We start from the raw sequence: 19,960 nt of genomic DNA, 5'->3' as shown, positions 1-19,960 counted from the left end.
AGGGATGGCTGTGGATTTGTCATTCACTGATTGACTAGGCTAAGCCAGGAGAGGCTCATCACCAGACAGCTGGGGTCCCCAGATGATAGTTTGGGTTGTTTGGTTTTTTTGGGGGGAAAATGGGAAAATTCCTTATGATACCATGTACTCACACATGGATGGGTTGGCATCTCATCTACTCAACCATCTCCCCATGCTTGGATGAGTTGGCATCCCATTTCCTCAACCATCTCCTTATGCCTGGCTGAGTTGGCATCCCATCTGCTAAACCAGCCACTCATGTATGGATAAGTTGGCATCCCATTTACTAAAACATGCATGGATGCATCTATGTGAAGAGTAATCCACAGAGGAATCCATGAATCTTCAAAGGATTGAAAAATCTTGAATTCTTTTCTAGGATCTCAGAGGCTGGCTAGCTTAATTTCCTCATTCTGTAGATAAGGGGACTGAGGTCCAGGGAGGTTAAGAAAGTTGCCCAAGGTCACTAAGTAATATTATGTGTGTCATCTCCCAGGTAGATGTGATCTTATTTCCTGTAACATGAGGAGGTCACATATAATGCTTTCTAAGGTCCTTTCTAGCTCTGACATTTTGCAATTCAAGAATCTATATAGATCCAGATGTGTGCACAGGAACACAAAAACAATAAAAGAATATTTGACTATTACTATAATCATGTGTCACTTTAAGGCTTGCAGATCACTTTGTATTTATACATTATCTCTTCCAACACCTCTGTGAGGCAGCTACTGTTATCATTTCCATCTAACAAAGGAGGAAACTGAGGATCCTTGAGGAGTACTGACCTCCTTAGGCTCACATGGCTAGTCAAGTGTGAAACAAGATTGGACCCCAAATCTCCCAGATTCCAATACTAGTGGTCATAGGGCTACAAAATTATTGTCCATATTCCACAGCTGATGAGATAGATATTCAGAGGTTCAATGAATTGCTGAGTTACTCAAATAATCAGGGTTACGCTCATACTCTGAGCACAGGTCTCTCCTACTCCAAGTCTAGTGTTCTTAATACTTCTTAATTAATCCCCAACACTGACACAGATCCATAAACAGAGACCATAGAGAGAACCCCCCCCCCCCCATTTCCACCTGGCTTTTCCCACACTAGTCTCAAAATGGAGCAACAGATTCCCCTTTATAGAGTGAGGGAAGCTGTGTGAATGTGAGCCCAGTCTGTCTGCTCTGACCAGACATTTCCAATCCAGCTCCCTTCCCTTAGGCACTGGGGCCCCATCTGGGGCTGTGCCTGACAGATTAAGAGAGGACAGAAACATGAGTTAGAAAACCAGAGCTTCTGAAATTCTCTTCTTCTACCTCTTTCAGTCCCTGGGATAGTGTCTAGAGAAGCCATGGTTCTTGTCCTGATAACCCTCAGAAAACTGAGAAAAAGAGATGTCTGCATGGGAGTCATGGCTGAAGGGATCTTTCGTGTCCTACACGACTCCTTAGGCCAGACCAGGTCTCCTTTCTTTATACACTTGCTTGTCTTGTCTGAATTCTGGCCTTCCTATTGGATTGGAGCTGGAGACTCTGGGTAGCATGGCTACCAGGATTATATGTCTGGAGGAGGTGCCCAGAGCAGTACTGGAACGGGTCTGAATGTGAGAGTGAGACCTCCCTGTCAAGTGAGGCCATTTGTTGGCTGGTGGGAGTATCTAGAGGCAGTCAGCTAGGCCTGTAAGAGGACCTTAGGTCTTTTTCTCACGTGAGAGGGAAGGAGGCTGCCCCTGAAGGACTAAGTCAGAAGAAAGACATCCTCTTCTTTACTGGTGTAACCTGTGTTCCAAAGCCATTGGTATGAGACTCCCTACTCATTGATGGAGATGGATGTCCTTCCCTGCAGCAGGGATGGGGTAGAGAGTGAGAATGGGATTGCTCAGTCTTCTGTCCTCTTTGGAACTCTTCAAGGATCCTGTTATTTTAGGTAACTTCTGGCTTTCAGCTTCAAGAGAGGGATGATGGAAGAAGCCAACCTTGCTTGATGATGGAAGAAGCCAACCTTGCTTCAGGTTTCTGAAGGAAAAGACTCTTGGGGAGGCATGAGAGAAGCCAACTGTCCCTATCCCTGGCTTGCTACTGCAGAACTTCTGGGGGGTTTCTCTGGGATTTGGGGTGCTCTTTGGTGATTGAACTTCTATGGTCTCCTATCTATACCTCCTTCGATTTTTGTTTTGCTGTGGTTTGGATAAGTAGATTTCTTTGCTATTCACTATTTGTGTTCATTGCAGAACTGGTATTTGGTGGGAAAGGGGTCAAGCCTTGGATATAGAGCTTGGGGTTTTCATTCCCCCCAATAATAAGAAACAGCAATCAGAAGTTAGATTGAACCTGGTCATATCCCTTAGACTAACAATGTTTAAGGAGTAGATATATATTTATATATTATCTATATATATCTTTATATGTATTAGAAATCTATATATCATTCTAGCCTAATATCTCCTCTCTCTGAGCAGGGCAGGTGGTGACCTCCAGCCTTTTTACTTCCCCCCTTGGCTCAAAGGAAAATCTTCCATGGAGAAGGTGGAGAAGATAAGAAGGAAGCTGTTTGAGCCACACAAGAGCATTACTCAACACACATGGGGCTGTGCTACACTCTCTCTGGGCTCCCTCTACACTGGAATGAGTGATGGTAGTGAAACTCAACAGAAACCTTATTTAGGGGCAGCTTTTGGCCCATTTCCTGGGCCTTCCCAAGTTCCTCTCTTGCCAGATAATTGTCTCCTTCTGTGGGTTGGCTTTCTCCCGAGATTTCCACTTTGCTGGCCTCCATCATGATGAGCTGGACACCTCCTCCCTACCTCCATGAGTCTGTGTAATATGTGAGGCTGTCTGTACTGAAGGTCTGGAGAAGGCCCCCTGCCCAGCCTACATAGTAAGAAGGTTCCCTACTTGAAGTATCCCTCACTCCTCCCCCAGGGAAGGAGGGTATTTTAAGGGCGTCCGCTTCAGCAAATCATGTGAGATTTTGACTTTATTTGTTTTCCTAAATTATTGACTTTATTTAAAAAATTAAATTTTTTTTCATTAAAAATCTAATTTCTTTCCCTTCCACTTCTCCCTTCTGTTGAGGAAAAAAAGAAAAACAAAACTTTTATAACATAGTATTATTTATAAGAAAAATATGGTAGCAAATAGAATGACCTTGACTTATGTCTATCTATCTATGTGCACTAAAGTGAAGCTAGGACTAAATGGGCAATTACAGTGCCCTCTTGTTTGGAATCCTATGGTTTGCATGTGTTTGTGTGTCTGTGTGTGTACTTTTGTGTCTGGGTAGTGTTGTCTGGCTGTGGAGCTGTGTTTCTGTGTTGTCTCTTGGTACGAACATCTCTATGTGTCTGTACATAGGCCCTATTCTTGCTCTTTGCAAAGACCCTCCAGGGTCTGTGGTAGGAGGAGTAAGGAATGGAGGAATCCCCCCGCAAAAGCACAGCTGGGCTGGAGCTTTGGGAAGGGAACTGAGGTCGGTGGGAAGCGTCCTGGATGGCAGGTTCTCAATAACCCCCTCTAAGGCCTGGGCTTAAGGACTAGGCAGACATCTCAGCACTGGGTGCCAAGACAAGTTTAAAGTTCTCCTAGATCCTCAGATCTTGGGATAACCCTGAGAATCCATACCTGGCCCATGAGCCTTTGACAAGTCACTCAGTCCCAACTGCCTGATGTGGTAAACACTTCTCTGCCTTGAGAGTCAAATGACTTGGGTGTCTGGCCAGTCTCTGCCACTGAAAAGTTACTGTGTGACCCTTGGCTCCCCATCTCTAAGCCTCAGAGTTTCTCACTCTATTAACCCTAATCCCATCTCCTAAATTCAGGATTCCTAACTCAGAGCTACCATTTTCTTCCACCTTATCTCACTCTATAGCCAAGCATGGAAGATTGGGACTTCTCTGCGAGCCTCAGAAGACAAAAAGAAAAGATGTGGGCTGCCTCAAAAGGTAATGAGCTCCCCATCACTGGAGGTCTCCAAGTGGAGGCCAAATGAGCACCTGTTGGGAATGCCTTAATGGGAACTCATTCAGGAAGAGATTCTGGTCATTGCTCTCTGAGGTTCTTCCCATTTCTGAGAATGTAAGTAAAGAATACTTAGACTTTGTAACATAACCACATTGCTTCTCCTAACTCACACTGATCAAGTGTTTTGATCTTTACAAATTATCTTACAGTGCTGGTGTGGATCTGGGGTTATCTTTGTGGTTGTTTTCATGTCTATTTTTATCTTTCTTTTTTAGAGGTTGGGAAGAGGAGAGCAAGAAAAATCCTGGCCCAGCCCCAGTTTTGCCACTATCTTCCTCCCACTCTTTACTTTTGAATTCACTTATCCATCCCTTACACTCAGCCCTTCTGCCACCTCCTGGGAAGTCTGCCGTGTCTTTCCCCAGTTGATTGTGATCTTTTCCTGCAGATCTTACAGAACACTGTGTTCTTGGCCCGTATAATGGGCTAATACTGTCTACCATAGATTCATCAGTGTATGTATGTCATCTTCCTATTAGCTTGAACCCTCTGAGAACGTAGGATGAGGCCACAGGTAAACTGTCTTACTTAATGTGAGCACCAGGGCTCTGACCACAATGGGTACACAAATGCTGGTTGAGTTAAATTGGATTGGATTCACTATGAGAACTCAGATCAGTTTTGGCTCAGAGGCAGCTAGGGGGTATGGTGGATAGAGTACTGGATTTGGAGTCTGGAAGACAGACCTGAGTTCAAGTCCCACCTTAGACACTTCCTAGCTGTGTGACCCTGGTCACTTCACCTTAGTCTGCCTCAGTGACGTCATCTATAAAATAGGGATAATAACAGCATCTCCCTCCCAGGGCTGTTGTAAGGATCAAATGAGTTAAAATTTGTAAAGTGCTACACAAATGCTAGCTATTATTAGTCTCTGGTTTTCTGGGTTTCTGTTTGCCCATCTATAAAATGGGAGTAGGGGTCAGACTAGGTGAACTAGGGCCTTTCCAGCTCTCACCTTCTAGGAGATTGGATCAGGTGGGAAATATTAAAGGAATGTGTCTTGTAAACTGTAGAGCACTGTGTAAGTATGAGTTATGGTTAGTATTATTATTAAGTATTTAGCAGAGTACTCTTGGGTAGAGCTGGTCTTCATCTCCACCCCCAAATAAACCACAGGGACGCTCCCCAGGAAACATTCATACTTTTTTAATTCACACCAGTAATAAAATTGCATTACATTTCTCATAAAATAAATGTTCCAGTTTATATACAGAAGACAGGCTGTACAGGCCCTGCCTGGCCCCCAGAGACTCACACACAGACTAAGTAGGTGAGGCGGGGAAAGGCAAGGCAGTGCTCAGGAACACGGGCACAACCGCACATCTACACCTGTAACTGCTTGGTGCCGGGCAGGGACGGCATGGGACCATGGAGGGAGGGGGGTCCCTCTGTGGATGGAGAATTTTAAAAAGATCGTGGGCGGGCCAAGCCAGGCCAATAGCCACCCCCCTTGCTGCAGCCAGAGCAGGCTGATGAGCTGCCCATCGGGGTGCAGCCCAGGGCCCCCAGACAGGTGAAGGGATGGGGTTACTGAACCTGTGATTCAAAACTTCCATTCAGCTGCCCTTCCTCATAGTCCATCTGACACAAGATCATGTTGTTTTTCAGGAAAAATTTGTCTCCCACGCAAAATCTGGAAGATCCAAGAGAGATAGAGACAGAGAGAGAGAGAAAGAGAAAAAAAGAGAAAAAAAAAGAGAGTGAGATGAAGAAAGAAATCTGGAAATGGCTGAGTACTGGGCTGGGAGTCAGCAGCTCTGGGTTCTAGCCCCAACTCTGTCCCAACTCCTTGTGTGACTTTGGGCAAGTCACCTCTCCTCTTTGGGCTTTAGTCTATCCATGTGCAAAGGTGTGTGTGTGTGTGTGTGTGTGCATGTGTGTGTGTGTGTGTGTGTGTGTGTGTGTGTGTGTGTATAGATTAGACCAGATGGTTCAATAGACAGGGCTCCTTATATATTCCATTTCCAATAAGATTTACATATAATGTTTCAGAATCCTATGACCACCATCTGCCCAAATGGTGCTAGCCTTGGGGGGTAAAGGGAAGGATTGGAAGATGGGAAATGTCAGGATTGGGAGAATCCGAGAATGCCCTGGGATGCTTTCCATGATTCACAAGACCTAAGCTTAGGGTCGGATGTTTTATACTCCCCGACTCACAGAATGACCAAATTTCAGAGTCAGAAATAATGCCTTGTCCAACAATGTCCTTGAAAAGTGATTATATGGACATTCTCTGGACGTTGGAGTTCTCACATCATGGGTCTCCAAGGCAGTCCGCTTGCCTTTGGAACAGCTCGAATGTTAGGGTGTTTTTCCTTATGCCAGGCTTAAATCTGTCTTTCTCTGTCTTCTACCCATTGTTCTTCAGCCATCCTTCTGAGGCCAAATGAATAAAGCTAATAATCTCTCTTCTACAAATACTTGAAGACAGATAGCATGAATTTCTCCTTTCTTCTCTTGTCAATCTTTTCTTCTTCAAGATAAACATTCCCAGTTCCTTCAACCAGTATGTATAAGGAATGATCTATAATCCCCATTTCATAGCTATCACCTTCCTCCAAGTGCTCTTCAGCTTCTTAATGTTCTTCCCAAAATGTGGATATCCAGAACTGAACGCTGTATGATCTGATAAGCCTATCACCTCCCTAGGCTTATAAACTTTCTGCCTCAATACAACCTAAAATCCTGTTAGCTTTTCTGACCACCACACATGAAATGATATTGACTCAGATTGAGTTTGTGGTCCACTGAAAACCCTAGGTCTTTTTTCAGAGGAGTGCTGTGGGATCACACTTCCACCATTTTGTACTTCTGAAATTTTTGAATTTGAGTGTAATACATTACATTTATTTCTATTCAATTTCAAATTCAAATCAATTTTAATCTTTTAAAATAATTTCATATCCTGGTTGGCATCTCTGGGGTATTTCAAGGTGACACTAAGTGATCAAAAGACCACTCATTGAGTCCAACCATTCAACAATTCTGGATCCATGAAACTACATCATTGTCTAGCCTCTAGCCTGTATTGCTTTGGTTTGCCCTCAAGAGCGATGTGAGAGATGGTCATGTGCTTTTCTAAAATCTAGATGAACAGTTTCTAGGGCATTCTCTTGATGTATTAGAAAGTCAAAAGAGGAATGAAGTTGGTCAGGAATGACCTCCTGACAGAGCCATATTGGTTTCTTTGTGATCATTGTTTCATTTTCCAGTTAGTCTCAAAATATCCCTTTAATATCTCTCAGATTTTTTTGGGAATTGAGTTAAGCTGCCTGCAGCCCATTCTTGGCAGACTCATGTTCATTTCCTATTTTGAAAATCAGGATATGTGCTCTCCTTCAGTCCCACAGCACTTCTACCATCCTTTATAATTTTTAAAAGGCAATGGACTTAGTATTCACATCTGCCAATTCTCTTGGTGCTGTGGAATATAGGTTCACTGAGACCTGGTGACCTGAACTATGAAGGGCAGCCAGGTGCTCTCTTCTGTCCAAGTTTATGTCCAAGTCAAGAATAAAGGTTTTTTTTTTTTTTTTTTTTTTTACAAATTCCTTCAAGGACATATCTGAAATTTCACCCCTCTTTCTCTAATCTTCCAGAGTCTTGAGTTCAAATCTAGCTCTGCCACTAATCCAGTCTGTGACTTTGAGTAACTCATTTTCCCTCTCTAGGTGCCATTTTTCTCCTGTCCAATGGGAAAAATATCCCTTGCCCTGCCTAGCTTTGGGGACTGTTGTGAAAATCAAATAAGAGAGACTGTGGCAAAGTGCTTTGTAAACTATTTTTTAAAAGCACAATTTAGATAAAAGGGATAAATATGAATATTGATCATGTTGTCTCTCCTAAACCAGACTTTAGCCAACAATTCCATTTTTGTCTCCAGGTCCATGAATGGCGCCACCTGGAGAGAGCTTCCTTGTCTAGCATAGGAAAGGCCTTCAGAGGTCATCTGGCAAGAGCCCTAGCTGGACAGTATTCCCTTCTACAATGCCCCCAACAAGTGGCTATCCAGCTTCCACTGAGAGACATCCTGTGTTAGAGAGTCAGTTGCCTCCTGGGGTAACCCATTTCATTTGGGGGCAACTCTAACTGGGAGGATGGCCTTTCTTGTCCTGAACAAAATCTTCCTCCATGTAATTTCACTTATTGCACCTGATTCTGCCCCATCAGAAGCCTGGGTTTCCTGTACCTAACTGCCTTTCCGTCTCCTACATGCAGCTATCATCTGTTCTCTGTCCACCAAGTCTCTTCTTCTTCTGGTTGGACATTTTCATCAGTTGCTTCTTTCCTTGGTCTTCAGTGACTTCTGCATTTCATCCATGTTTCTCTGGGCTTACTTTAGCTTGTCATTGTGGAAAAAAACCCCAGCCACATAAAAAACCCACAGACATTCACTGAATGTGTGCAGAGCCCAGGGTAACGAAAAGAAATAGTAATAAGTCACTTCTATAGAGTTTTAAGGTTCACAAAGCTCTTGCCTCACAACAGCCCTATGAAGAGGATAAAGCACTTATCATGTGTCAGGCACAACTATGTAAACGTGCCTTGGAAGTCAGGAGGTCCTGCCTGCCTCCTCCCTTCCCTTTCCTCTGCCTCAAGTTCCTGAGTTGCAGAAATCACGTGTGGAAAGATGTGATAAAGGAGGAGAAGAGGCAGGAGAAAAAGAAGGAGGAAGGGAATGGGGCTAGGCAGAGGCAGCTCGTTCAAAATCTAAGAGAAACATCCCACTCTGTGAACGCTGCTGGTATATCTATAGTCCAGCCCCTGTCCCAGTCCCTCTCTATGTGAAGAGAGTAGTTCAAATGTTACCTCTGTTTCCTATATGAGGAAAGTGAGGTTCAGAGTAGTAGGATTTGCCTGTGGCCATTTGGCTAATTCTTCTGCAAGTACATGCCCATGGTTTGGGCTGCCATATTTACCTCACCTGGAAATAATTCACTTGGACTGGGAGTTCTCCTTTGAGTACCAATCTTAGGAACAAAACTTAACCTTTCCACTCACTAGCTTGATTTTCTCAGGACCCCTTTATAGGGACATCTTCTGGCTCTGAGGTTGGTTGTCTCAAAGGGCACAAAGACTTTCCCCCTCTTGGATCAGGTACCAACTCCCTAGGGCCAGGGAACACTGTCTCTTCCCAGATGCATGTCCAGACTTAGGTCTTAGCTAAGGCCTCCCCCCCTGATCCCCTCAAAGCCTTGGTTTGATTTTTCCATAAGGTCCAATAAGAGAACTCTTTGCCTAAACAGGGAAACTTTCCCTAGGGTGTCAAGACTTGTATTACCTTCAGGACAAACCTCAGGTGCTCGTAAGCATCTGAGAGAGAGTGAGCTATAAAGGGAAAAGCAGTGACCCAACTAGTAAGAGGAGAGAAATTTTACATTCTACATTCTGAGGTCCCTTCACAGTCCCCTCCACTGTTCCCTTCTAGTCTGACATTCTACGTTCTAGGATCCCTCCCAGCTCTAAAATCCTGTGCTTTAAGTTCACTCTCAGATGTGATATTACAGGTTCTAGGTTATCTTCTAATTAACCCATCCCATTTCTTAAGGTCTCTCTCAGCTTTGATGTTCTAAGTTCTAGGATCTCTTTTGTGGGGAGAGATCCATAGCTGCATGGTACTGGTTCCTTGGCCCACTCTATGATCATATGTCCTGTTCCCCTCCACATCCCCAGCCTCCCTAGGGGTGGAGAGTTACTCTCACCGGCTCCTATATACCAGCAGCGTTCACAGAGAGGGATGTTTCTCTTAGATTTTGAATGAGCTGCCTCTGCCTAGCCCCATTCCCTTCCTCCTTCCTTTTCTCCTGCCTCTTTCCCTCCTTTACCACATCTTTCCACACATATGATTTCTGCAACTCAGGAACTTGAGGCAGAGGAAAGGGAAGGAAGGAGGCAGGCAGGACCTCCTGTCTTCCAAGGCACGTTTACATAGTTGTGCCTGGCACTTGATAAATAATTTAAAATGTTGATTGATTGAAATTTGGGAGTGAGAAAAGACCCAGGATCCCTCTGAGCTGGCCTTGTCCTCATCTCTCTTCTCTAGTCAGTTAGAGCTTGGATTGGCAGTGGACACTTCCCACCCAGCTGTACTTCCAGCAGAAAGGCCAAGAATCTGGGATGGGAAGGGAGAGGGCTAGCCCTCTCCATGTCCCTTCTCCTGGTAAGTCTAAGGTAGGCCAGCTCAGGAAACTGGCTCACCCATAGAAATGAAGATGCTCATGGCCTTGTAACTTTATGGTCCTGTCCTCTGCTCCAACTCAGAGCTGGGAGCAATCTGAGAATATGAAGTTATGGCCAGACAGAAACCATACAGCCTGATTCCTTTCATTTTACAGATGGGGAAACAGGTTCAGAGACATGAGTCGATTTGTCACAGGATCATAGGTTCAGAGCTGGAGGGGACCTTGGAGGCCATCCAATGCAACTTCCTCATGTTAGAGGCAAGGAAACTGAAGTCCAGGTAGGTTAAGTGACTTAAACCAAGTCCTACAGATAGTAAGCATCCAAGTCAGGATTTGAATGAAGATCCTCTGACTAGAATCAGTGATCTTCTTTCTACTGTACCCTCATATACATGGTTAATAAGTAGAAGAGGTACTATAGCAGTGCCCAGTTCTCCTTACTCCAAGTTTGTGGATCTTTCTATTGCCCTAAGTAACTCTTTCCTTCCCTCTGCCTCAAGGTTCTGCCCCATGAAGGCTCACGGGATGAATTGACTTCCTATTCTAGGCAGTATTGAAGGCCCTAATGAAGTCCTCAAGTCCCCCTCTATCCTCTAGCCCCTGTCCCAGTCCCTTTCTATCTGTCTCTCAGGGATCCAGACAGAACCTGGCCCCAGTATCCCCCCAGACATCTTCCTGGGACAGCATCCTGACTGGGAATGACATTCTGGGCCTCCTCTCACTCTTGCTGGGAACGACCTGGGCCTGTTCACCAGCTGGCCGCTAGGTGGTGCGACAACCTCATCCGAGCAACCAGGGCCAGCAGGCCAGTGAGGTGGCCAGAGACCCACCATCCCTAAGGCTGTGTACCCTCGAGAGGACACTTCCTGCTTTGTTAAGACAGCCAGTAGTTTTTCCCTCTCTCTGGATTCTGGGAGATGCTTTCCCTGCCTGCAAAAGGCCAGCCCTGGGAATCAGGAGGTCTGAGGTCCAATGCCCTCTTGTCCTAGACTTGCTGTGTGACCTTAGGAAAGTCCCTTTCCCCCTCTGGGCTTCAGTCTCCTCATCTGTTAAAGAATGGGGGTGGAAATGGGCATGGGGGAAGACGGGATCAGATGATCTCTAAGCACCCTCTAGACTATAACAAATACCACCTTCCCAAGACATGGTGGGAGAGAAAAGCCTAGGAAAGGGGTGAAGTACAATTGCTGGAAGCTGCTTGAGCCTGGAGGGATCTGGAGTGAGAGGACCTGACTCTGCCATTTATTACCTGAGTGACCTTTGGGAAACCCCTCTAAGGCTCAGTTTCCCCTTCTGTAAAATGAGGGCAATGGATGAGATCTCTAAGGTTCCTTTCCAGCTTTGAACCCATGATCCTCATCTTTCCCTAATGGATCCTGCACCTCCCTCTGATCTGCAGGGAAATCAAGGCAAGAAAGAGGTTCCTCATTTACAGCACACATTCTCCAATCTAGAATTCCTTCTCCTGTTCCCTGTGGCCAAATCTTCCTCATCTTTTGCCAGGGGTGGGGAACCTGAACCCTTGAGGCTATGTGTGGGCCTCTAGGTCCTCAAGTGTGACCTTTGACTGAATCCAAACTTCACAGAACAAATTCCCTTAATAAAACGATTTGTTCTGTGGAACTTGAACTCAGTCAAAAGGCCACACCCGAGGACCTACAAGGCTACATGTGACCTCGAGACCAAAGGTTCCCCACCCCTGCCTCAAGCTTTAATTCAAATGGTATCTCTGCCAGGAACCTGCCCAGATTCCCCTTAACCCCTCTTCCTTGCTCTTACATCTTCCTGTTTGATCCTAATAAGTTTTAGCCCTATGAGGTTGTGCCCATTTCACAGATGGGGAAACCAAGAGGCATTATTACTTTAGGAAGAGTTGCCAGCCTCACTGCTTTTGCTCAATTCTGGGGACTTTACTTCTCCATCTCTTTCGCTGTCTCTCTGTCTCTCCCTCACTCTGTCTCTTTCCACTCTTATTATTTGAAATATAGAAAAGCTGCATTAATAGAAGAAGGGGAGGCGTCTGTCCCACTGTCCTCTGCTTAGATCACCACTGGAATCTTGGGTCCAGTTCTTGATGCTGTACTCAGGAAGGGAAAATTGACAGACTGGGATGGGAGACCAGAAAAATGAAGCAAATGGGACCATGCCATGAAAGAATGGGAGATGTTTAGCCTGGATAAGAGAAAACTTGAGGTGGAGAGAATAACAGTTATCTTCAAATTTCTGAAGTGCCACCCTGTAGAAGAGGGATGGGTAAGAAATTTCCAGTGACAGATTCAGGCTTGATAAAAAGAAAATCTAATGGAGTTAGTCCAAAGTGGGATGTAGTATCTCATAAGGTAGTGAGTTCCCCATCACTAGAGGTCTTCAAGCAGAGACTTGACAAAGATGTTATTGTGGGGATTCCTGTTCAGGTATGAGCTGGACTACATGACGTCTGAGGTCCCTTCCCACTCTGAGATTCCAGGATTCCACATCTGGGATGTTTCTTTGCATCAGGGTCATCTCCCCACTATGGCACTTTGACGCTTTCCACACATTGGTAACCTGGACTCCACCTCTGGCTCCCCCAAGACCTGACAAGGGAGCCCTTATCTTATCACTTCCCAGCCTCCTCACCGTGGCCCCTCAGGAGGATCCTCCCTCTCATTATTTTCCAACCCCCTATTTTTGTGTTGTCTGTTAATCAGAATGTAAGAGGCTTTAGTGGAGGGACTGTCTTTCTTTTTGCTTGTCTCTCTCTACTGCTTGGCACGAGACTGGGCTAGTATTTACCAGTGCTTTGTCTATATCTGCCTATTTCCAGTGCTTAGAACAGTGCATGGCACTTGGTAAATGCCTGGTGATAGGCTGACTGATCAGTATAGTGGAAGGAGTCAAGATTCCAAATTGGCCCAGTTATCTATGATACTTCAGGCAAGTTTCATCTACCTCCCTCAAATGGGAGGTTGGACCTGCTCTGCCAGGCACCGGAATTCTACGATCCACTGGTGCACATGGGCTTGCCCCAGGTGAAGGTTTGAGGTGGGCTCCCCACCTGGGGCATGGGGGGCCCATCCTCACCTCTGGTTGCAGAGCTGGCAGGCGAAGCAGTCCAAATGGTAGACGTTGTCCCGGGCCCGCATCACCATCTCAAAGGCTGGGATCAGCTTGCTGCAGGCAGCGCAATTCCCCGTGGTGCCAAAGAGCCTGCCAAGAAAGCACATTCATTAGGAGCCATTTTAATTAAATGGAGGAAGGGCTAATTAAGTCTAATTAGCAGTATCAACTCCAGCACTGCACCAGGCTGAGGCAGCCCAGCCTCCATCTTGCTGACCGCTGCAGGGTGGTGGGATGGGGAGGTCCCAGGAGAGCCTAGGGATGGACATGCGGCATCTCAGCCTCCTCTTCTCTGCAGCATCTTCCAGATCCTCCTACTAGCCTGAAGGAGATCTCCCCCAGGAATGCAAAAATCTGAGCTAAGCTGAAGGGCTGGGGAAGCTGGGAAGACCCCAAAAGAACCCCAGGGGTCCTTAACCTTTTTGATGTCAGGGATCCCTGGGTGCATCCTGGTGAAGCCACGAACCCCTTCTCAGAATAGTGTCTTTAAATGCATAAAGTAAAATGAGATTACGAAGGAAACCAATTATATTGCAATACAGTTATTAAAAAATATTTTTAAAGCTCAGTTCTAGAGATTCTAGACCAATCCTCCTTTCCATTTTACCTGGGAAACTGAAGCCCAGACAAGGGAAATTACTTGTCTCAGGGTGTATATTAAACAGAGACAAGAACTTAGGTCTTCTGACTTCTGCACTTTCTCCTCTGTCACGATGGATCCCTCCTTTGAGTCATCTGAGTCTGGGCCCAGGCCAGTAGGGTCTCTGAGGTGGCCTAGGGCTGTGAGGGAAGAGATATCCCTCACCCAAGGCTGTCTTGGGGAAGTGAAATGTGTATGAATCATGGGTTCAAGGTTGCCAGTGGGTCAGCAAGAATCAGGGGCAATTGTGCCCTCCAGGTATAAATTCAGTCTACTCAGTCTAATCCCGGTGGCTATGGTAGAGAAAAAAGCCCTGACCTGGTTGGCAGGAGACCTGTATGAGATCTTGGGCCAATCACTTCTCTCTGGGACTCAGTTTCCCTGTCTGTAAAAGGATAGGGTTAGTTAGATGATATCTCACTTTCCATGTTCTCTGGTCTCTTCTACCCCTAAGATTTGATATTGTAAGGTCCCTCTTAGCTCTGATATTCAATGTCCTATGTTGTAAGGTCCTTCACAGTTCTGACATTTAATATTTCCCAAGCTGGCTGCTATGGTCAGACCTCTGGTGCTATGGGCAGAGTTAGACTTCTGGCCAGGGGCCATATGTCAGATATATTTCTCCCAGGGTGAGGCTGTGAACACAAGGATGACCATGTGTGGTCTTTCCTTCCGTCTCATCCCAAATGGTCCTTTGACCTAGAGAAAAGGGTAAGGGAACTTCCAAAAGGAGAGTTGGTGATGCTTTCAAGGGGCCTTGTCAAAGTCTTTTCAGTCCAGTGGGGACCCATGCTCCAAGGAAAAGGAACAGGCTTAGAAAGGCTATACAGATCCAGCTTCGAACAAGAAAGGGCAAGCACCGAGGGAGAAGGCTGGACTTTGGAGTCTTGGGTTTGAATCCTGTCTTTGTCCCTGGCTAGCGCATCACTTTCCCTCTTTCTAAAATGAGATTACAACATTGCTACTGCCCACCTCACAGAGTTGTAGAGGGTGAGTAAAGTGAGACAGAAACATACAGAAGCATAATATTCATTTTTGCTGTTTAGCCATCTCCAACTCTCTGTGACCCTATTTGGGGTTTCCTTGGCAGATGCTGAAGTGGTTTGCCAATTCCTTCTCCAGCTCATTTGACAAATGGGGAAACTGAGGATCAGAGAGGTTAGGGTCACATAGCTAGTAAGTATTGGAAGAAGTATCTGAGCCTAAGTTACTCCGGACTCTAGACTGTATTAATCCTGCTTTTTTTCTATTAGAACAGAATCAAATTTTGTTCAGTTTCAACCAGGCCTAGGTCACCACCAGCACAATGGCCCAGAGCACCGTGGACCTGGGAGGACTCTGGACTTTCCCAGTGGCTCTGGGGAGCCAAGTCGCCTCTCCTGTTAGGGATGGACCATCTCTCTCCATCTCTCACTTTCCATGAGTGGTGGACTGAGCTGAGGTCCCTGCTGGACCACCAGCTTCCTGAGTTCCTTCTGAGCTCCTCCCCACCATCACTTTTGGTGAAAGGGGTAAAGATTTCTCTTGGCTCCTTTTCTCCGAATTTGAGCTGAGCCAGTGAAACCTGCTCCTCGAGGCTGGGGATGGACTTACAGAGGGTTTTTAATCCCGGATTTGTCCCCTTCAATGCCAGGCACTTCCCTGTTCGGATCCATTATTCATTAGGGCCTGGTGCTGGGGCCTACTCTCCAGATTATCTGGGACAAAGGGCCCCAACGGCATCTGCGTGTCCAAACAGGCCCTTTCTTTCCCTTTCCAAATGCGGGGAGTTTTCAAATGAGAGCTGGGGAAGCTGGGACAGATGTTCACTTAACTAAACAGTCAGCTTAGACAGCAGGGCAGGCAGCCCACCCTCCCCCGCCCCATTCAACCCGCTGGTCACCTGTCTTACTGTCACGGTCTAAGGGAAAACCCTGTGGCAAATGGTTGGGGTGTTTGCATAACATTCCTGGCTTAGGCTTAAGGCTGGGTCCATGCAGGGGGTCCGATCCAGTCCCTCGAGACATCAGATTCATTGGGCTTCTGTGCCCCTCTCAGTCTGGTGGAGTCATTGTGGAGGAGTGCTCACAGAGAGCCTTCTAGAGTGATGAGCGCCCTAGCCTAGGAGTCAAGGGTTCTGGGATCCTGTCCTACCTCTGATGGGAACTCCCTCTGTGATCTTGGCTCAGTGCCTTCCTTTCCCTGAGCCTCAGTTTCCTTATCTGTAAAATGAAGGGTTTAGATTAGATGACGAGTTCTTAATCTTTTTCATGGCATGACAGACTGGTGAGACTTATGGACTCCTTGGAAAAAGGTTTTAAAATACGTACAATAAGACTTATTAAAGGAAACTATATTGAAATGCAATTATAAAAATGTATTTAAAAAAACAGTTCCATGGGCTTCAGCTTAACATTTCTAAAATTTGATAATATCACTTCCAACTCTGACATTCTACATTCTGTGTTCTAAGATCCCTCCCAACTCTGACATTCCATGTTCTAAAGTCCTTCCCAGCTCTGACATACCATGTTCTAAGGTCCCTTCCAATTCTAAAATTTCATGGTCTAAGATTCCCTCTCAACTCTGACGTTTTGTGTTCTGAGGTCCCTCCCAGATCTGACGTTTTATGTTCTAAGATTCCCTCCCAACTCTGACATACCATGTTCTAAGGTCCCTTCCAACTCTAACACTCCATGTTCTAAGTCCTCCCCAGCTCTGACATTGTATGAAAAATAAATGTTTGTGCTTTGCGAGTAGGGAGAAGCCTCAGTCTTGACAAGAGATGCAAGGTTCCTCCAGCCCCTTCTGCCCTCAGTGACCCTTTTGGGCTGGGAAGATGAGTCACAGGCTATTTTTTTCACTCACTTAAACCTTCTCCCATCCTTTTCTCCCTCCCTATTCCCCTCCCCCAAAGGGACAGGAACTTAAAAGCCCAGAGTGCCCATGTAAATCTTCTCTCCTTATGGAGCTCCCGGAGAGAAGCAGCTTGTAAATAAGGTGGCGGCAGCGGCCCCAAGATTGAAAATGGAGCACAATTAAACCCTTAGCCTGTGGTGGTAATTACGGTTAATGGTTCTTCCCCTGAATTTCACCATCCCCATTGTCGGCAGCCAATCTAAATGCAGGAGCTGAGCCAAGGACAATTTTCCTTGGTTTATAGACACACTAAAATTCAGCTGGTCTGGCTCCACCGGGCTAGTGATGTCAGGAGTGGCCCAAATTAAAGCTGAGGAGGGAGAGCAGCCCTGACTGTGGCTTCAATTCCAAGGGCTGAGGTTAGGTGTGGGGCAGTGGGGGAGGCCGGGAAGGAGGGAAGCAATCGTCCTACTTAATCAAGAAGTAGCACCACTCAGCTGGGTTCTGGGCTTAGGGGTGTGAGACACCAGGGCCTGTAGAGAAGGATGGCTAACTTGTTAGACAACAGAAGAACATTCCCCAAAGATCTCCATAGGCAAGAATATTGTGAGCTGATGACAAGACACAATGTAATACAAGATTACAAGATACAATATAATAGAGGGTCAATGTAAAGTCCTACATTGTGGTATAAGAAATCAACTGGCAAGGAAAGAAGAAGCATAATTAGACAATAGTTGGCGTGATATGGACACAGTCATTTTAGTGAACTGCAAGCTAAATAGGACCCCTGGGAAGCTGGAAAAGCTGGAATGATTTGTCTCCATTTAGAGAGGAACATTGGCCACATGGGCAGCTAGGTGGCACCATGATACACGTAACTGGGCCTGGAGTCAGGCAGACTCATCTTCCTGAGTTCAAATCTGGTCTCAAACACTTACCAGCTGTGTGACCCTGGGCATGCCACTTAACTCTATTTACCTCAGTTTCCTCATCTCTAAAATGAGCTGGAGAAGGAAATAGCAGAGTATTCCAGTATCTTTGCCAAGAAAATCCCAAATGGGGTCACAAAAAATTGAACATGATCAAACCACAAAAGTGTCCACAATGATGAAAATAGCTCTGTTGCCTTCTGATCTCATTCCTCTCCATGCTGCCCTTGTGAACTACTTCTACCATGCCCCAGCACTGAGTACCTTTGTCCCCCACCCTTTTCAGTTGTTTTCCTCCAATAGAATGTAAGAATTTTGAGGGCAGAGGTTGATTTTCTTTCTACTTGTATTTGTATTCCTAGGATTTAGCTGAGCACTAATAAGTGCTTAAAAAGCTTATTGACTGACACTACTCTACAATACAAAATATAACATTGAGCGTGTGACCTAGAGAGAGAGAGAGAGAGAGAGAGGACTGGAAACCATGCCCTACGAGGATCAGACGCATGACATTGGCTCTAGAGTGTTATGAGAGGGGGTTTGCAGAGCTCGTGAAGTCATGGATTTTAACTTGGATGGGCCCAAGAAGTTGTGTAGCTTGGGCCATCTTATTTCACAAAGTGAGACCTAGAAAGATGAAGAAATGTGCCTAGTTTTGCACAGGTAAGTGGGAGAGTTGAGATTTAAGCTTAGGCCTACTGACTCTGAATCCAGTACTCTTTCTGTCACGACAAGCAGGACTTTATGATGGGTAGTGAGAAGATTGTGGTACTCACAAAGGCCAGAGAAGAGCCTTATAATAGTATAACATATTATAATTAGTATAACGTTATATTCTAATTATAGATAATGTTATATATAATATAATATTAGGATGGCGGTTCATAAGCTAATGGGGGGAGGTTATGATTCTGGCCTCAGACATTTCTAGCAGTGTGAACCTGAACAAGTCACTTAACCGCTACCTCTGTTTTCTCATCTGTAAAATGTGACTAATAATAGCACATACCTATAGATCAAATAAGATAATTGTAAAGCATTTAGCACAGTACCTGACACATAGTAGATGCTATATAAATGTTAGCTAGTATTATTATTGGTCATGGTGTTATGATGGGGTTTGTTGATAATTCATTAATGGCGGTTTCTTTTTGTTTTCCACACATTCTGCTCCTTTTCCCAACTCCATGGCTTTTCACTGACTGATATGCACACACTCTTCACCTCTGTCTCTTGGTTTTCCTGGCTTCCTTCAAGACTCACCTCAAATCTCATCTTCATCAAGGGATCTTTCTGGATCCTACCCCCTCATCCTCCCTTCCTCACTGCCAGTGCCTTTTCTCTAAAATTACCTTCAATTTATAGTTATTTACATGTTGTCTCCTCCATCAGAAGGTGAGCTTGAGAGCGAGGACTGTTTTTTGTCTCTTTTTGTATCTCTAGGACTTAACATTAAGCACACAGTAGGTGCTTAATAAATGCATGTTGATTGAATAACAGACTAATGAACCTCTGGAGAACTATCTGTACCAAATGTGTGAGTGAACTCTGTGCATCCCTTCCTGTACCTCTGCTATTACCTATCTCCTGGCCAGGAGGGACAGTCAGAGAGAATTCAGGAACCCTATGGTTTTGTGAAATGCAGCTGCCCTCCCCTCCCCAGGTGGCACCTCCTGTCCCTACCCTGGTCCCTCCCTACCTCAGGTAGTCCCGGCGGCACAGAATGAGGTTAGCCTTGGTGTAGAGCGTAGAGCCCACCTCTCCCAACCGACAGTCACAGCAGGCACACTTCAGACAGTCTTCATGCCAATACTTGTCCAGGGCTTTCAGGAGATAGCGGTCCTTGATCTTCCGGTTACAGCCAGCACAGCCTTTCTGTTTCCCCTTAGGGTGGACGGACAGCATGGGCACACCTATGAATAGAGGGAGGGATAGATCCATGTGCACAGGATGGTGATCACAGTGACTCTTGGAGTCCTGCTCAGTCCCAATCACTGCCCTCCATTCCCAGGTGGGGACTAGAGTCTGACCAGACACTTTGCTTCCATCTCTTGGCCTAGCCCCAAATGACATCTTTGGTTATGATTGCCCTGGAAAGTCCCACATGGGCCCCAGTGTGCGATGTCTGTAGGGGGGTCTTGGAATCCCAGTATCTCAGGGCAAGATAGGAAAGGACTTTCCTGGTTCAGCTTTTCTTATAGTGAAGGAATCCCATCTACAGATATG

The 19,960-nt window shown here is 45.7% G+C and overlaps 1 protein-coding gene across 4 annotated transcripts in view; it reads right to left on the bottom strand.

The window, feature by feature from the left end:
• Window positions 1-5,170: 5,170 nt before the first annotated feature.
• Window positions 5,171-19,960, bottom strand: part of LMO1 (LIM domain only 1) — a 67,527-nt gene continuing 52,737 nt past the window's right edge. For all 4 annotated transcript variants that reach the window (XM_072619522.1, XM_072619520.1, XM_072619521.1 and 1 more), the window contains 3 exons: window positions 19,434-19,647; window positions 13,289-13,414; window positions 5,171-5,673 (listed from right to left, as the gene is read on the bottom strand). In XM_072619522.1, coding sequence (XP_072475623.1) covers window positions 5,568-5,673; window positions 13,289-13,414; window positions 19,434-19,647 — 446 coding nt within the window. In that variant the 3' untranslated portion in view covers window positions 5,171-5,567. The remainder of the gene's footprint in view (window positions 5,674-13,288; window positions 13,415-19,433; window positions 19,648-19,960) is intronic.

The sequence above is a fragment of the Notamacropus eugenii genome, chromosome 6 (assembly GCF_028372415.1).
Source record: "Notamacropus eugenii isolate mMacEug1 chromosome 6, mMacEug1.pri_v2, whole genome shotgun sequence".
Taxonomy (NCBI): Eukaryota; Metazoa; Chordata; class Mammalia; order Diprotodontia; family Macropodidae; genus Notamacropus; species Notamacropus eugenii.
This window is presented reverse-complemented; position numbering and strand designations above follow the sequence as displayed.